This window comes from Syngnathus leptorhynchus, chromosome 11 (genome assembly GCF_054491065.1).
Source record: "Syngnathus leptorhynchus isolate UIUO chromosome 11, UIUO_Slep, whole genome shotgun sequence".
In the NCBI taxonomy this organism is placed as follows: Eukaryota; Metazoa; Chordata; class Actinopteri; order Syngnathiformes; family Syngnathidae; genus Syngnathus; species Syngnathus leptorhynchus.
In genome coordinates, this window is record NC_141205.1 from 1,076,292 (window position 1) to 1,092,307 (window position 16,016).

General features: G+C 45.3%; 2 protein-coding genes across 4 annotated transcripts; both read right to left on the reverse strand.

Moving 5' to 3' along the window:
* Nucleotides 1-627: 627 nt before the first annotated feature.
* On the reverse strand, nucleotides 628-6,368 carry ncoa5 (nuclear receptor coactivator 5). Of its 2 annotated transcripts, none has more exons than XM_085925188.1 (10): nucleotides 6,200-6,368; nucleotides 5,918-6,025; nucleotides 5,321-5,384; nucleotides 3,047-3,295; nucleotides 2,849-2,973; nucleotides 2,633-2,762; nucleotides 2,338-2,540; nucleotides 2,028-2,232; nucleotides 1,809-1,900; nucleotides 628-1,738 (listed from the first exon to the last, which is right to left on the reverse strand). In XM_085925188.1, the coding sequence occupies exons 1-10, from the start codon at nucleotides 6,366-6,368 to the stop codon at nucleotides 834-836; spliced, it is 2,250 nt and encodes a 749-aa protein (XP_085781314.1). In that variant the 3' UTR covers nucleotides 628-833. The 2 variants fall into 2 exon arrangements, with proteins under 2 accessions (XP_085781314.1, XP_085781313.1); XM_085925187.1 differs by having other exon boundaries at nucleotides 2,633-2,765.
* Nucleotides 6,369-11,524: 5,156 nt separating this feature from the next.
* LOC147048708 (rho-related GTP-binding protein RhoA-D) lies at nucleotides 11,525-15,574 on the reverse strand. Of its 2 annotated transcripts, none has more exons than XM_085925190.1 (5): nucleotides 15,440-15,574; nucleotides 13,305-13,462; nucleotides 12,339-12,459; nucleotides 11,872-12,002; nucleotides 11,525-11,705 (listed from the first exon to the last, which is right to left on the reverse strand). In XM_085925190.1, exons 2-5 carry the CDS (start codon nucleotides 13,458-13,460, stop codon nucleotides 11,532-11,534), a joined length of 582 nt encoding a protein of 193 aa, XP_085781316.1. In that variant the 5' UTR covers nucleotides 13,461-13,462; nucleotides 15,440-15,574; the 3' UTR covers nucleotides 11,525-11,531. The 2 variants fall into 2 exon arrangements, with proteins under 2 accessions (XP_085781316.1, XP_085781317.1); XM_085925191.1 differs by lacking the exon at nucleotides 15,440-15,574 and adding an exon at nucleotides 15,122-15,314.
* Nucleotides 15,575-16,016: the final 442 nt, after the last annotated feature.

A 16,016-nucleotide genomic window follows, 5' to 3' on the forward strand; every position in this document is an offset into this window, starting at 1 on the left:
ATCGTCATCAGGAGTGTCAACAACAAAAAATCCAACACTAAAAACCAAGACAATGCAGTTCAAGATATGCAATGTTGCGTATTTTCCAGCTCTGTTGTCTGGGTAAAAAGGATTTTATGATCCAGAATATGGCACCTTTCAGGACCTGTCATGTACACGCCACTAGTTGTTTTTAATTCACTGGAGTCATGGGAAACACTTTTCAGTGTGGGTTGTTAAATACTGTACTGCAAACGGACGAGTCGAGTTTTTCCATTGAGAATTGGTCATATTGTGCTAAAAGTGTATTTCTTGTTCCTTTTGGTTTTGTGGGGTGGGATGTGTTTTGCACATGTGCTGGGGGTGCGGGGCTGGTGGAGAGCGAGAGGGTGGGCTATGTGTAAATAAAATAAATATAATTAGTGTGGAAGTGTTTATTTTCTGTGTTAGTGTCAGTGAAAAATATTCTAAGGATTGAAAAACAGGAAAACAAAAAAAAGAGTCAACATGTATTCTCTATTGTGTTTCATTCTACATTTAAAAAGTAGTTTTATCTTCCATTTCAAATGCTTCTATCTCTGGCTTATGGCTATGATACCCGTTCTATTTTATAGATTTGTCAGCACAAAATGCAATAAACCAATACCATTTTATTACAGCAGTGTGGTGACTTTTTTTTTAATGGAATACATCAAACGTAAGAGAAGGAGCAGTCAATGGATTGAAACATTTGCATGCGGGGAGATGTTTATGTAATCATCCTAACAGCAACGGAACGTTGACCTCAAACATGGGGTGCAGATATCAAAAACAAGAACAAAAGTAAAATCGTATACAAAACTATCTAGAATATTTCAGTAATGCCGAGGGTACATTTGTGTCATTTGCCCCATGTTGGCTGCTGGTCGAACTGGTGGTAGCTGCTGCTGCTGTTGTTGTTGGTGGTGGTGCATTTGGGACTGGTGGTGCATTGGTTGTTGCTGCTGCTGCTGCTGCTGCTGCTGCTGGGGTTGCTGTTGAAGTGCCAGGCTGCCGGTGTTCACCAGGTGGTTGAGAGCCGGTCCACTCTGGATAAGTGTGTCCAGAGCTTTCTGGACACTCGGGTTATCAAAATTGATACCGCCGCTAGAGTTGGCGCCTCTCGGACCACCCGCAGAAGCGCCGGCTGAGGGCGAGCGGCCCATAGAGGCGCCGTAGCCCTGAGACGCTGCTCCGCCTTGGCGCCCCGAGCTGTAGTCTTGGGACTGGACAGAGGAAGAGCCTGAAGCGCTGCTCTTGAACAGACTGAGGATCTTGGCCTGGAGCTCCTCATTGGGGTTGGTCTGCGTGCTCAGAGGCGTTGACATTGGCTGAGACGCCATGTGGCTGGACTGGGGCGCCATGTGGCTGGACTGGGGCACCATGTGGCTGGACTGGGGCGCCATGTGGCTGGACTGAGGTGCCATGTGACTTGGCTGAGCCGCCATGTGACTCGGCTGAGCCGCCATGTGACTCGGCTGAGCCGCCATGTGGCCGGGCTGGGGCGCCAAGTGGCCCGACTGTGCCGCCATGGGGCTGGACTGAACCGCCATGTGGCTAGACTGCTGCGGCGCCATGAGACCAGAATGGGGCCCCACGAGGCCCGTGTGCGGAGCCATGTGGCTAGATTGCTGTGCTATTGGGCGGGCAGAAAGGGCGGGAGCCAATGCCGCCGCTGCACCCACCAGAGGTAACCCTGCGGCCGAGGGCTGCCCATCAGCGGTGACCGGAAGGACCGTAGCTGTCCAGAAAAACGGGTTAGCATGACAACATTCCCTGCTGCGCCGGCGTTAGGGAATGACGAGTCATACCTGCATGAGGGTCTGCGGGATTTCTCATCAGCCGCGTCCGTTTGTCAGTGAGGTACGCGATCAGACCTTCCAGTTCCTCGGGCATTAAAAACCTACCGAGTGACAACAAAACCAACTGTTATTAACCCAAGGCACGCTCCAAACTCTTCATTTTGCGAGTCACTCGTTTTCCAACCAGTATTGAAATGAAACTCCTAGCAGGGAGATAGGTTTTCTTACCTGTTCTCAGCAAGCAACGTGACGGAGGTTAGCACGGAGACCGGGTGGCTTTCACGGTCAGGCTCACGGAGTAGCACGTCGTCTGCCATTTTGGCGGCCTTGCGGGCAATCTCCTCGCGATCCTTCTCGCGGGTTTCCATCTTGTAGGTGTCGTAATTGTGGCCGATCAGCATCATGGCATCCTGCATGGGCATGTTCCGGTGCTCTGTGAAAGGTTAGAGCAGATGTGCTTTTATTGCTTCCCCCCAGCCATATAAACCCTCATCACAAGGTCGGACATGAAAAATACACAAGTATAAGGTGAGGTTACCTTGAGGCGTGCCAAACAGGATGTTGACGGTGCAGGATCGGTGCACCTGATGCTGCTGGGTAATGATGATGGCAAAAGGAGTGCGAGCGCGGCCCACATCCTCCAGCGCCTGAGTCAGGGACACCTCGGTGTTGAGGAAGATTAGGTCCACCACCATGCCCAAGTCGTGAACTTTGCGCCCCACTGTCTCAGCATACTCCCTGCTGTTGGTTCAAACGCAAAAAAAAAGGCGCCACATTAAGTGAACTAAACTTCTTCAACCTTGCCATGAAATGAGAAGACAGTGCGGCCTTACTTCTGTGCTTTGTTGACGACAATGACGGAGCAATCGACGGGGCGTTCTGTTTCATGGCGCCGTTGCAGTTCCTCATAGTACTGTCGATAGAGCTCATTACGCCGGCGCTCCTCCGGACGACTGCGGTCATCTACTGGTGACAAAAAAAAAAAAACTTTGATAGTCTCTATGGAGTTGGGAAAACATCTAGTCGCGTAAAAAATAAAGATGACCAACAATCAGCCTCACGCCGCCCGTTCCATGGGTCTTTGTACTGGTCCCTGTAAGGGTCATCCTTCCTTCTGCCGTAGTAGTCATCTGGGGCATTGCCACCGCGGTAATAACGGTCATATTCCTCTCTGCTGTATCAAAACAAACAAGAAGTCAATGGGGAAAAGTCTTAATGCCATTTTAGCCGCAATGCATATCCTTTACTTGTGGGCGGGATCCCGCGGGCCGCCTCTCAGGTCCTTGTCTCTGTTGTCCGAGCCGCGATAACGATATTCGTGGCTTCCAGTTCTTGACTCTCTGCCGGAATCTCTAACAGGGTCTCTGGTGTCTCTCCCGTCACGGGAGTCTCGATCTCGGGATTCACGTGCATCGCGATCTCTGCTATCACGGGGGAACACCGGCGAGCGGGAGCGAGGCCGGGGATCCTTACCGTCCCCAAAACCGCCATATGGCCTGCGTAAAAAGGTACAAATCGTGAGATGCTACATTCTAGCTTCTAGGATCTAAACTTTCAAAGTACAGTATTTACTGACACCCAGGAATAAATACAGTAAATCTGCATCAAATAAATTCATTCCAGGAGACTCCGATGATTATTTCCACGAGTACAAGAGAGTGGTCCTTGTTCCAAATCCTCTTAAATATAAACTTCAACCTTTTGATTGCTCTTTATTCGTTTCCTGTAAAGTCTCACCCATTTTGTAAATAAGCAGCGACACATTCCGAGAAAGAAGAGGGGGGAAAAAAAAAACATCAAAACTTCACATCCGTGAGGAATAAATGAAATTATAATGAAAGATGGCCTTGGGACATTATGATTGATATCCCATGAAATACTTTATCCAAGGTCCCTCCCAATGCTTGGAGGAAGTCATCAAGGTTGAGGTTCGAGTCAAATACGCAAAGTCTGCTTGTATGACCGAGATGAATCCAAGTGGATGAGGTGTGTGAGAACTTTCAGGACTGGTGTTGTACAAGTTCAAACCCAAATTACAAGCTTTGAGATTTTCTCTCCATGTGTGCCAGAACCAGCATAGATCAAGAAGCTGCTGCGTTTGCCTTGTTCAGCGTGCAAACGTTGAGGCAGTGGAACAAGGCTGAGCATCTTACAGCCGTGCTGGTGCAACCTCCCTACTCACCTCATCTGGATTTCAAGCCAAGACCAACCTCAAGATAACTATGACAACCTACAAGTATCCTTCTCGACGTGCACGAAGGCTGGGGAAGTCCATTAAGACTCCATGGGATGGAAAAAGGTGAAGCTTGTAGTTTGGATTTAAAATACGTATCTGTTGGGATACCATACTCGTCCTGAAAATTCTGACCATGTTTGTCGCGTATACAGGGGTGCCTCGGATATGATAAGAGTTTGGTTCACAGGGCCGCCACAGAACCCAAATTCATTCACGAGTTCGAGGTCAGAGGTCCACGGCCCTACCGGTACGTGATATTTACACCAGGAATTTGTATGACAACACAACAAAAAACAATGGGCACAGGCGCCCTCTTGTTGCGCGTGACCCTATTTCTTCCGGACGGAACGCCAAATGTCGGGCCCGTCGTTACCGAGGAGCCACTACGCAAGTTGCTGATTGCGGCAGATGCAGAGATTTCTTTTGCGCCTGCATATTGTATGAAAGCTCTTCTGATAATTGCATTACTTTAAGAGCAAAGCCAAAGCCAGTTAAGAGACTAGCTTGTTACTGAACATTTTATTCACAGGAACTGAAAAACTTGTCACACCTTGAAACCCAAATACATTTGCACGGTCCCCCGAAAACTATTGAAGTGAGGGTTTTCTTGATTCACCGAACGGCCTGAACAAAAGGTAGCAGGGCACGGCTGAAATTTACAGCAGTTTTACAGTCGAGGTATTATGCCCGTCGTCACGTGATGATAATGGTTTGAAACGTGAGGTCAAATTCATTTTCAACGGTACTTTCTTTCATAGATTTGAAGAGAAGCATCTTTTGGCCTTGCTCAACGTGGTTAGGCGCTCCATCTATTTGTTCAACCATTATCATAATTTTTTGAGGTTTTACATGGATCTTTTATCTCAATCTTTTTGAACTCCTGAGCAGAATGCTGCCTGAAGGGGCTCTGGCCAAGTGTGAATGTATTTGTTATAGCTGACATCATCATCAAGTAGTCTAGTCGATTTGATTCGAAAGTGTGCATTACTCCACTAATGTATGATGAAGCCCGACCATGCTTAAAAACTTCAGTGCAAACAAAATGAGAGCCAAAAAAGATGTATGAAGACAAATTGCGACATTCCCTTATCAGGTTTATTATGACTAAAATTCCTGTCAGTGAAATAACGGAAAGAATTTCTAAAATAGCGGCTTGAACACCTTCATAACCAACCCGAACCATTGAAGGTTGAAAAAAAAAAAAAATCCTGTTTTAGTTGATGGTTTTTGAGCAGCTGCTTTGGAGGCGATGCTAGATCTTCCCACAGAATTTGTGTTACTTTACCTGCGTGGAGGGCTCGGCTGGGAATGAGGTTTAGCGCACCGTCGCTCCACTGCCATATTTACATCTGAAAATAAATCAATCCAAACGTTGAACAAAAAACAATGGCATGGCAATCAGAGTACGCGCAGAACGAAGGCAAAATTGGGCACGTCAAAGAAATTCCCATGGTCCAAAATGAAAATGCGCTCCATTACTCCAAACGCGTGTTTCCTGACTGGACGAAATGCAGCGCGCGGAGATGCAGTCTGTCGAATGAACCGACGAGGCGAAAATTCTTTTCCGGCGACAAATTGGCGGCGTGGCGCATTTCCACAACGTATTAAAGGCATTCCGGAGTAAATGCAAAGACAATTGGGGGGAAATTAAACTAATTGTGTAAGCGTTTATTTACTTTGTATGCCAATCATTCAAAACAAGTTTCCAAGGAGAAAAGGCAAAAACATTGCAACCAATGATATGTGTTTAGCTGTATTTCACTTGATCAATCCAACAGAAGGTACTCTAGCTACCCTAGTAATTAACAAGATTGGTTGGATGGGGTTGTCACACAGGTTATGCATAAGAAGTATAGTCAGACTTGATACAGTCAAGGCTTACCTATTTTATAACCTTTATAAATGCGACCCTTTTGGGCCAACTTTGCAGCTTCGGCTTCCTCTACACGCTCAAATTGTACAAATCCATATCCACGTAACAGGGAAACGCCTGAAAGAGGGATACTTTCAGTGGTACAAGAAAACATTGGAGTGGATACCTACCCATGTAGCCGAGCACGGTTGGAATAGTTACATGCTTAAGACAAATTGCAAATTAGACAAGGCATTGCAATGAGCTACAAACTGTGGATTTTGTTTTGATCAGGATGACGTATTTACTGACCAATTATCTTTCCATATGGACTGAAAAGATCTTCCAAATCCTTCTTATCCATGTCGGACGTTGGCAAATTCCCCACAAAAATCCTTCGCTCCATTTCCCGTGGATCTGTACTGCTACAGGTGCGTGAGAAGTGCACCGGCGAAGGACTCCGGCTTCTTCGACGAGACATGGGACTTGATGCCCAGGTTTAGCAGATTGGTTCTTCGTGCGTTCGGAAATGCTCGGAAACGTTTACTTTTGAGCGGATACGAGCGTCCACGATCCTGAAACATGTCAATGGGGGTGACAGAAGAGATTAAAACTTCTCTGTAGGATGAAAAGTTGTAAATGGAGTCAAGCGGTTGCGCGTTGGCAATGGGGGAAATTCAATTGACGCAGGTCGGCGGGCAGTTCGGAAATTCTTCGACGAATAGTGGCCGGGCGCGCTCCGGTAAAATGTACTACGTATAAATGTGGATCCAATCCATGGTTTGAAATTTTGATTCAAGAAACGATTGGGGCAAAGAAAAGATTGGCAATGTTTTAGTCGTTTTTATTCGTGGCCACATAAGATCACCATCGAGCTTGGGCGAGGATCCCCCACTGTAATGTGTATGGGGGGGCCGTTTTTATCCTGATCTACGTTATTCCAATTGAGAATGTGTTCCACCTCTCTCTATTATTATTATTATTATTATTATTATTATTATTATTATTATTAAGCAGTTGCGTACAGGGAATCCTCGGTTCATGAGTGAGATCTATGGCAGGTACGTAAACCTAATGAACGCAAGTTGGAACATCACTAACCTATACTCGCAAAGTTGTCAAGTCACACAATAAATGTTTGGGCATAAAAGTAAAACAATAAAGTAAACCCCCCCCCCCAAAAAAAAACAATAGTAAGCAGTAACTTAGCGTGTGCCTTGATGTATTTAAGTAGAGCCACCGCGCAAACTCGTTCACTACACGCCATTCACAACCCTAAAACCGAGAACCCCCTGTACAACGAGAGAAGGATTGTCTTGGAAAATACACACCCCAATGTGGAAAATAAAACATGGCACACCGTGTGTCACATTTTGTCCCAAGTGAAAATGTACAAACTTTGACGGACGGTCCACTAGATATTTGGGCGACGCAAAAATCATGATCAGAGACAGCAAAATCCGCACGGGTCCTCCTTGGCAGCCCCTCCTCGCAAAAGGTGATTCAAATTCAAATGTCTTGATGGAAAAATTACTTTGGAGAAATGAAATGGCTTTGACAAATGCTGAAACCAAAAGGCACCATTATGCGTCTTGCCATCGGGCAAAGGTCAGCTTTTGACGGCACAACGCAAAATTGTTTCATCCAAAGAAAACTATAGGGATTCCCAAAACAGGCAAACATTTATAATGCTGCTCAGCAAACAACTTTGCAAATACCTTGGTGGAAATCCAGAAGGGGAGGATGGCACTTCCAATCAATTTGACAAGTGTCTGAAAGAGAATAGGAAAAGTATTGTAAGGAGACGTTCATTAGGAACCCCAAAGTGTGTCCGTCTGAAACATTTGGAGCACGACAGCAGGTTTTGAATGCAGCCGAGTAACCAAGCGAAGGAAAAGCTGTATGAAGCAACAAAGAGGTGCATTGTATGTATACGTCAAACACAAGTGTGGGGCTTAACTTGGTTCAAATAAATGACCAGAAGCCTCTGTGCATCACCCACTATTAGATTATAAGATCACATTGAGCAAAGCAAATCAATTTAGCACCCCTGGATGGATACAGGATGTAGAAGTTCTCTGACGTGCTAGCTTGAATGTTAGCTGGCTGCAACCCTCGGGAGCATTGCACTCAAGTCACAATCAGGTAAAACAATAACATGTCTGATGGCAGTAAAGAGCCTGTTAACAAATAATTAAAGTTCATATGACTGTCTTCTGCAAATAAGCATTTGCAGCACCGCTTGAGCCAAGAACATGGATGTCATCATACGTTGCATTTGACACTGCAAGTTTCCAGGAAAATCGCTCAGCCCGACGGCCCACACATTATACAGTATTGTAAAACCTTTATATGGGACGGGACTAGATAAGCAGAATTGCTACAACCCGCTTGTTGTCATGTCAATCAAAATGTAAAATGAAGTTGTAATAAGTGTTCTGTACTTGCCGAAATATACAAAAGTAAATCAAAACCCGTTTATAAAAGTGGCTTTATTGGCTTCGTGAAAGTAGGTAACCAGTTTCAGACCGTTTTAGATTTCACCATCCTCCATATCCACTAGATGGCATCGTTGCGACAACAACCAAGGATTACGTGACAGAAGGATGCGCGGCGGCGGCGTATGTGAACCAGCGTTTGTCACCAACCCAAATGCACTTAATCATGAAATAATAGTAATTCAGGCTCGATTCATCATATATTGTTTCAAAATTCAAATCGATCGCAAACTGACTGAAAATACTCCCCTGCCTGCGCGCTGCGCATGCCTATTCGACTGAAAAAGACAATATGGAGCCCACCGCCAAAGACCGCGCGAGCCTCGCTAAATGGCGAAGTTCGAGGGGCTGGGGTAGTGCTAACCCCCAAATAGCACCATCAACAAAAACGATGTCCGTAATAACGGGCACATTCAGTCGCTTACTTAATCGTACCTCACGGCCTCTTTGATACGTACCTAAGGTCGCGTGGTTTTACCTACCTACATAAGTAACTGTGTGCTAGCCAGTAGCGGATAGCTTAGCTAACAAGTAAAAGAACTGGCATGGACGTTTTGCTTTAAAGTACAGCGAAGCCACGTTTGTTTTGGGACATAAAGACATTAGGAATTACCTTCAAAAGAGGATTTAATTTGGTTTTATCCCGTCAAGCCCACGTCTCCGTTGTCTTCATACAAAGTCAACCCCCCACTCCTACTTCTTCTTTTAGGACAGATGGCTGCTTAACTGAATCTCCGCTACTAATTTGCTCGCTGCCGCCGCCTCCAGGTCAGAGGTGTAATTTCAACTCCCAATAGATGTCAACAGATGACAGATTTCTTCTTCGTGCTTCTTTATTCTACCCCCTAGCCATGCGGGTCTTTACGTGGTTGCCACCTTGCGTTAAAACTCTGGTATTGATAAATGCTACCTGAAGCACTTCTGTATTATTCACTTTGATTCTTAGCACTTCACTGTATTTTTTTGAAAGGGAGCTGTAGGGGACACGGACATTTTCAATTATTGTATCCATCCATCCATCCATTTTCTGAACCGCTCTGTCATCGGGCAGTAGGCCGGGGACACCCTGAACCGGTTGCCAGCCAATCGCAGGGCACGCAGAGACGAACAACCATCCGCACTCGCACGCAGGGACACAGGCACACTAACTATGACCAAGCAAGAAACTCTTCGGCATAGCCATTTGGTCTTATCACAAAAATAGTTTATTAACAAAGTCTACTTGGGATGAAACATTTGTTAACAAAGCTGTGTGCGCCAGTGAATTTGTGTCTAAATTCTGACTTTTGCAATATTCTCAGAGGGCGGTAATGATGTGACACTGAGCAGCGACAAGGTTCATGTGCATTGATAAGAAGCGTCTTGTCACGTCAGTGTGCTTGTTGTGCATGATTGCGCAGCAGCTGCAACAAACAATTAATCTTTCTTGCACGTCCATAAGCAACAAACTTGAACAGAACAAGCGGCCTCCATGCAAACACCCGTTAAAATATTACATCAATGTGCGCCAGAGGCATGTGGGGAGGAATCAGTTTTACTCCAATGCTTTCTAGTCGCTGCCAATTCAGCCAGCAGCAAGTTAATTATTGTGGGTTTTTGTCTTAATGATTGACAGTAGTGATGTACTTTTGTCACCAGTAGTCATGTGGATGGATGGCTGTTGAGCAATGTTTAGCACAACTCAAATGTTGGTAGCAATAACTTCCTTGACAACCACTAAAAAGTGAAAATTGTACTTTGCAACTAAGTCGATTTGACCTTCTTTAAAGTTTGGAATCGCCATGCCCAACTCTTGAGTGTTTTGGTTCTTTACTTCACTTTTGTTTCAGCTAAAGACAAGCTGTGACTAACTGTCATTAAGTGAAGCCGTCTCATCTTTATTTCCAATCATCTTTGCATACAGGAAGTGGAAGATGATTAAATTATGTAGCTGCTTTGTCATTGTATTTGCCACCGCATCCAAAGTTGCTCAAAACTCTTGTTTTAGCCCTCATCTTTGCACATCTATTGGGAGTGGTACATTCACAACAGGTGATATCGCAACCTCCAACATGACGTACAAATAAATACTGATCACTGGAACGAAAACTGTGTGTAGTGCATTTTAGGTTCATCCTGGAATCACTGATATCCCCGTTTAGGAGTAGTGTAAGCTACAAATGAAATGTTTGCATTGTTTGACTTTGACTTTGAAGAAGGGGAAAAACAAAAAGCACACAAGTTCAACTGGTCTATCAGGTCTGCTAGAGAATGCCGATAGCGCAGCACAACAGACAAGGCACCGGGGAGCGGGGCAGGACAAACTCCTCACTGTCACGTAGCGCCCAGAAAATACGCAAAAAATGACAAGCGCTGGAAGCTCATGTAAGAAAACCACACTAACAAGATACGAGTTCCAAGCTAACCGGTTAAGCGCAAATTCCAGCCACGGGTGGGGATGCCAGTAAGCGCAATTCATCACGCCTGCCTCCGCATGGAGACTGACAGTCATACATAGTCGCTCGTGTTGCTTTCACCACTTTCCACTGTGCCAATGCCAGCGAGTCATCACTTATCGAGCATTCCTGCGTTTGTCGCATTACGGGAGGGCGGAGGCAATTTTACGGGTGACTCGCGCAAGGCAAGAGCAGGAACGGCAACAAGTTGTCGCTCTCAGCAGCTGACGAGACAATGACAAGGAACCAAAAGGTGTAGAAAACGTACAAAAAGGCACTAGCAGTTAACGCAGGCGTGGATTTACCGGTGGGAACGCTGTGGATGGGAACTTCCTCAGAGAGACGGGTTATTTGCGAGGAAGGACGTTGATCACCCTTGCTTGACGACATGGCATTCTAGCATGCGCTTCAACTCACTGCCAGGTTGAGAAAAAAATCAAATAAAAAAAAATCTATATATGAAAGAAAACATGCTTTTTGTTTTGAAAGACAAAGTAAAGCAAGAAGGGTTTTTTTCCAAACATCAATTTCTAATATAGACAAAGTTCACCGTTAGTTTTGCGTATAATTTGACGGCCTGACTCCCGCTACGAAGCGCAGGATACAGTACAAAGATGCCATTGGGGGGGGGGGGTCATCAGGCCTTTTCGTGTTTTTCCACTCTTGCTCATCCCGTTTCTCCAATTCCACAATGGCGTCTTAACAGATGGCTCACAACAGCGCGCAGCCGCTTCTCTTCTTGCGCTTGCGAACCTGCAGCGCCGCCCTGGTGGCCATCTCAAACACATCCCTCACACCGTCCTTTGTCTTGGCAGAGCACTCCAGGTAGCCAAAGGCGTTGATCCTGTTGGCCATATCGCGGCCTTCCTCAGTCTTGACCGGCTCCTACGCGGTAGACAGGAAGATGTCGGTTTAGAACGCTTCCGACATACCAAACTGCACACAGTGAACTAGTTTCAATCAAGTGTTGCGTATAAATAGGTGCATGTGTCAAGAAGCTGATTTTGAAAATGTGCCTGCAGAACACCTCACAGCGACAACCCAGCAGTACCTGCTTCATCTTGGCCAGCTCTCTCCGCGTGTGCTCGTCGTTCCTCAGGTCCTTTTTGTTCCCCACGAGGATGATGGGAACATTAGGACAGAAGTGTTTCACCTCAGGCGTCCACTTCTCCGGAATGTTTTCTGTCCCGAGAGAGAGAGAGAGAGAGAGAGAGAGAGAGAGAGAGAGAGAGAGAGAGAGAGAGAGAGAGAGAGAGAGAGAGAGAGAGAGAGAGAGAGAGAGAGAGAGAGAGAGAGAGAGAGAGAGAGAGAGAGGATAAGGAAAGAAATACTCAAAGGGGATGATGACGATAGAAAGGGCGAAAGACGGGCAGTGCAGCGTCACTTGATAGATTGCTCTGCAGGCAAGCATGTTTGGAGCTGCATTCATCACACATACTTTCAGGCTGCTTCAAAGAATCACAAGCAGTCTAAAATGTTCTGTGAATCATGGGAAACTACCAGCGAATCCAAACATACCTAAACTGTCAGGGCTATCAATGGAAAAGCACATTAGGATGACGTCAGTGTCTGGGTAGGAGAGAGGCCTCAACCTGTCGTAGTCCTCTTGGCCCGCTGTATCCCACAAGGCCAATTCCACCTGCAGGAAAAGCAGCGACAAATACGGTTCAAATGTTTGACGAGAAAAGCAATGGATGGTTAGAGCTTAACGATACACAATCGTCATTGCTGTGGTCAAGTGATGCATTTTGGGATGTGGAGGAAGTTGCTTCTCCAAACCTAATCATTGTGGTGTCACTGCTGTGGAAATTTACACGAGGATTGGCTTCATCCCCGCAAGCTGCTGATTAATTCAATTAGGGAAAGTGGGAGATTAACAGGCATCACCTTCTGCGCTTGGACACGAGAGCCACCTCTCATGCGGTCATTTGCTCATTTGTGCTAGATTGACAAACAAAAGAGCTTCGCTTCAAACTCAAAAGGTAAAGTAAAAGCGATGGATGCCTTCAGGAGAGGGCAGGCATCAGTCCCAAAATAGAGGTCTGCAGAGGCGGACGGTGGGAGGTGGCAGCACCATGCATGAGCAAGCGTAGCGACCGTGCTCCCACGGGCTTTTGGAAGAAAAAAAAACGAAGCAGGGCCCATCTGCATGAAGGTTGGAGATTTCAGGCAAAGGAATTTGATCTGCTTGTATAACAGAGAGGGAGAGGCCTCAAAATGTCACTGTGATCCCCAACTAGACTCAAGTCCAGGGTGGATCCCATTTCTTTTTATCCAAGTGCTAAAATGACAGGAAATGGGGCACTTTTATCACACGAGGAGGAAGAAAGTCCTGAGGGATGGAGTGGGGATTTGGGGGGACGACGTCTTCGTTCCCTGTCTGAACAGGAAGCCGGCCGGGACCTTGAGTCATTTCCTGTTATGCTGCTAAGTGGTGATCCTGTGTGCAAGTAACAAATCCCTCTCATGAAAGTCACTACAAACCTGTTTGCCATCCACTTCGATATCAGCGATATAGTTCTCAAACACCGTCGGGACGTAGACTTCAGGAAACTGGTCTTTACTGAAAACGATGAGGAGGCAAGTTTTTCCGCAAGCGCCATCGCCGACGATCACCAGCTTTTTCCGAATAGCCGCCATATCTGCAGAGGAAAAAAAGGGCGGGGGGAGAATTGTCCAAACACTATTGTTTAAGTTGGTTGTCAAGGTCTTGAATGAAGTGTCAGATTGATATTTATTTTTTTATGTGATAAAGCTTGAAAAGCATCAGAAGGCGTGAAGCCCACCAAATAACCCGATACCATCTTACAATAGCCCAAAACCATTTGTCATTGGTAACATCTAAAAAAAAAAAAAAAAGAAGTGATAATTAGCACATTATTCTTCATTTACGGCTGTGACAAGACCAGTTTGCTAAATAAATGAACTAACCACTTCAAGTTAAAGGCAATGTTTGGTTGAATCGGTTAGTATCTAATTTGGCCGGTTTGGAACTAAAACAAACACTGCCTAAAAAAAAAACCCGTTCTGATCTTTTCTGTGACAGGAAATTGAGCTCACTGAAGGGAAAATAGAACATTGCAAACAGCTTTAACAAAACTAACTTTTCCGGCCCGACCGATAATCCACATTGTGAATACTTTATGTCTTATTAACTACTGCCATACTAGACAATAAACTTGTTCATGGGCTGTAATCACACGTGACTTGGCAATGGAAACAATCCCAAAGCGAGAGTTGTAAACTGCACGAAGGAATGCCAAGGTTTAGCAGGAATCCACCGAGACACAGCGAAGCAGTGGCGCAACTATTCCGGCAAAGTGGCAGGTTAATGAACACACTGCCTTTCTTTCTCTAAGGAGGCTTCCTGAGGCTTAGGGGCCGATGGTGGTTATGCAACACCTTCAACCGCATTATCAGAAAGCAGAACGTGACCCAGTGCTGCTGAGAGAATATGAATATGCCAAAACCACCATAAAAGACAGAGCGTACCAGTAAAGTCTGCTTGGTAAGTGGGCCAAACCGATTTAGAAAGCGTCCGAGGCAGCGGCGCTACATTTAAGCGACGCGTGATAAACGTCTTAGCGGTTTAAATCTGATGGGAAACACAGATCACCTGCAGGATCAGACATGCTCCTCAAGTAAACTTGTCAGAGAGTTTACAACCAACCAACCAACCAACCAACCAACCAACCAACCAACCAACCAACCAACCAGCCAACCAACCAACCAACCAACCAACCAACCAACCAACCAACCAACCAACCAACCGCATGTGAAGGTACAGAACTGAGCTTTTGCTTGGGAATTCCCAAAAACCTATTACGTAAACAGAAATGGTGGGTACACGCGTCATGTTATTGCTAAACTGTGCAAATATTTTAAGAATTTAACTTGAACAACCCCTTCTCGGGAGTCATTATGTGCAGTAGGTGTCGTTTTGACATGTGCTTTTCTGAAGGTTTTGTCAATCTAAGTAAACTTTGAAAACTAGCTGAGGTCCAAGTGAAATGGGAAAATGTTCTGACATAATCCTGTGATCCACTCATTCCCATGGGAATGTGGAAGATACCATGAGGACATTCCAGGGGATGGATAAACGTTTCCTTCTGGAAGACAAGGACCTTTGACGTTGTACACAATCTACAACGTTACAAAAAAGACATGCAATCATGAAGTGTAAGTTTTGTTGGCTCTGGGAACGCTAGATAGCCCACTACAATCATTTAATAAGTTAAGACTTAACTCATGAGGAACTGGAGCGGTTTCCAGGAATAGACGCGGCGGCTCATTAGATTTACCTCCTCCTTTCTAATACAGATCGCTGCGGTGAACGGTGTACACCGAACGGCTGGTGTGTATTTCTTCACACTTTAGCACTATCAACTTTATGGGAAGAAAAAAAATAAACTATATCAAAAATTAAAGTCCAAAACTGATTACAACTGGGAGCACGGAGGAGGCTAGTTTAGTTTATCCAAAAGGGGGAAAGGGCGAATGTTTGGAGCGGGAGCCACCACCCTAAATGAGTCACAACTACTGTGTCAGTCACGCCAAATTTATAATATTAACAAAAGTAATGCCCCCACCCTCCAAGAAAAAAAATACATTTTAATGACCTTCTCTTTAGCCACTTGAGTCGTCTTCCAAGATATTCAGAGCCGTTGACGCCTCCTTAACAGGGACTTCTTCCTCGCCTTCTTCTACACTGCAGTGCTCGCCGAATGCTACACAGGAGGCCAACAAGTCCCGCCTACTAAGTTGCTGATATGAGCTGATTCCGCCTATGTTTCCTAAATAAAATATAAATTTACAGAGAAATATTGACTATTTCGTATTTATGTCAACTTAAGGTCAACTAAATGAATAAATTGTAAAATTAAAATTCCGAAAAAACCTTTTTGGACCTAATACCAGAAGTAAATAGGTAAATTGACAAAATCACGACGTTTATTTTGAAAGTAAATTATTCTAGTTTCCGGCAAATGCAGGGCATTGGTGATTTAAACTGCTGCTGGATGGAGTCATTCGCATGCCTCTCCTCACTGGTCGAAAATGACATCATCTGCAAAGTAGAACTGGACCACCGGTGCAACAGGAGGTGCTGGGTTCAAGTTGGAATCTTCACCATGGCCCACCACCAGTGTGCCACTGAATGATGCATTTATTTCATCAAACCGGTGTTGTTCACAATTA

Excerpts from the sequence above, each read along its gene's own strand:
- ncoa5 (XM_085925187.1), bottom strand. The coding sequence starts at position 6,368 with ATGTCTCGTCGAAGAAGCCGGAGTCCTTCGCCGGTGCACTTCTCACGC. Across the intron at positions 2,974-3,046 it reads CCGCGGGATCCCGCCCACAA|CAGAGAGGAATATGACCGTT; the intron begins GTAAAGGATATG and ends GTTTTGATACAG. Across the intron at positions 1,739-1,808 it reads TCCCGCAGACCCTCATGCAG|CTACGGTCCTTCCGGTCACC; the intron begins GTATGACTCGTC and ends TTTTCTGGACAG.
- LOC147048708 (XM_085925190.1), bottom strand. The coding sequence starts at position 13,460 with ATGGCGGCTATTCGGAAAAAGCTGGTGATCGTCGGCGATGGCGCTTGC. Across the intron at positions 12,003-12,338 it reads TGATAGCCCTGACAGTTTAG|AAAACATTCCGGAGAAGTGG; the intron begins GTATGTTTGGAT and ends CTCTCGGGACAG. Across the intron at positions 11,706-11,871 it reads AGCTGGCCAAGATGAAGCAG|GAGCCGGTCAAGACTGAGGA; the intron begins GTACTGCTGGGT and ends TCTACCGCGTAG.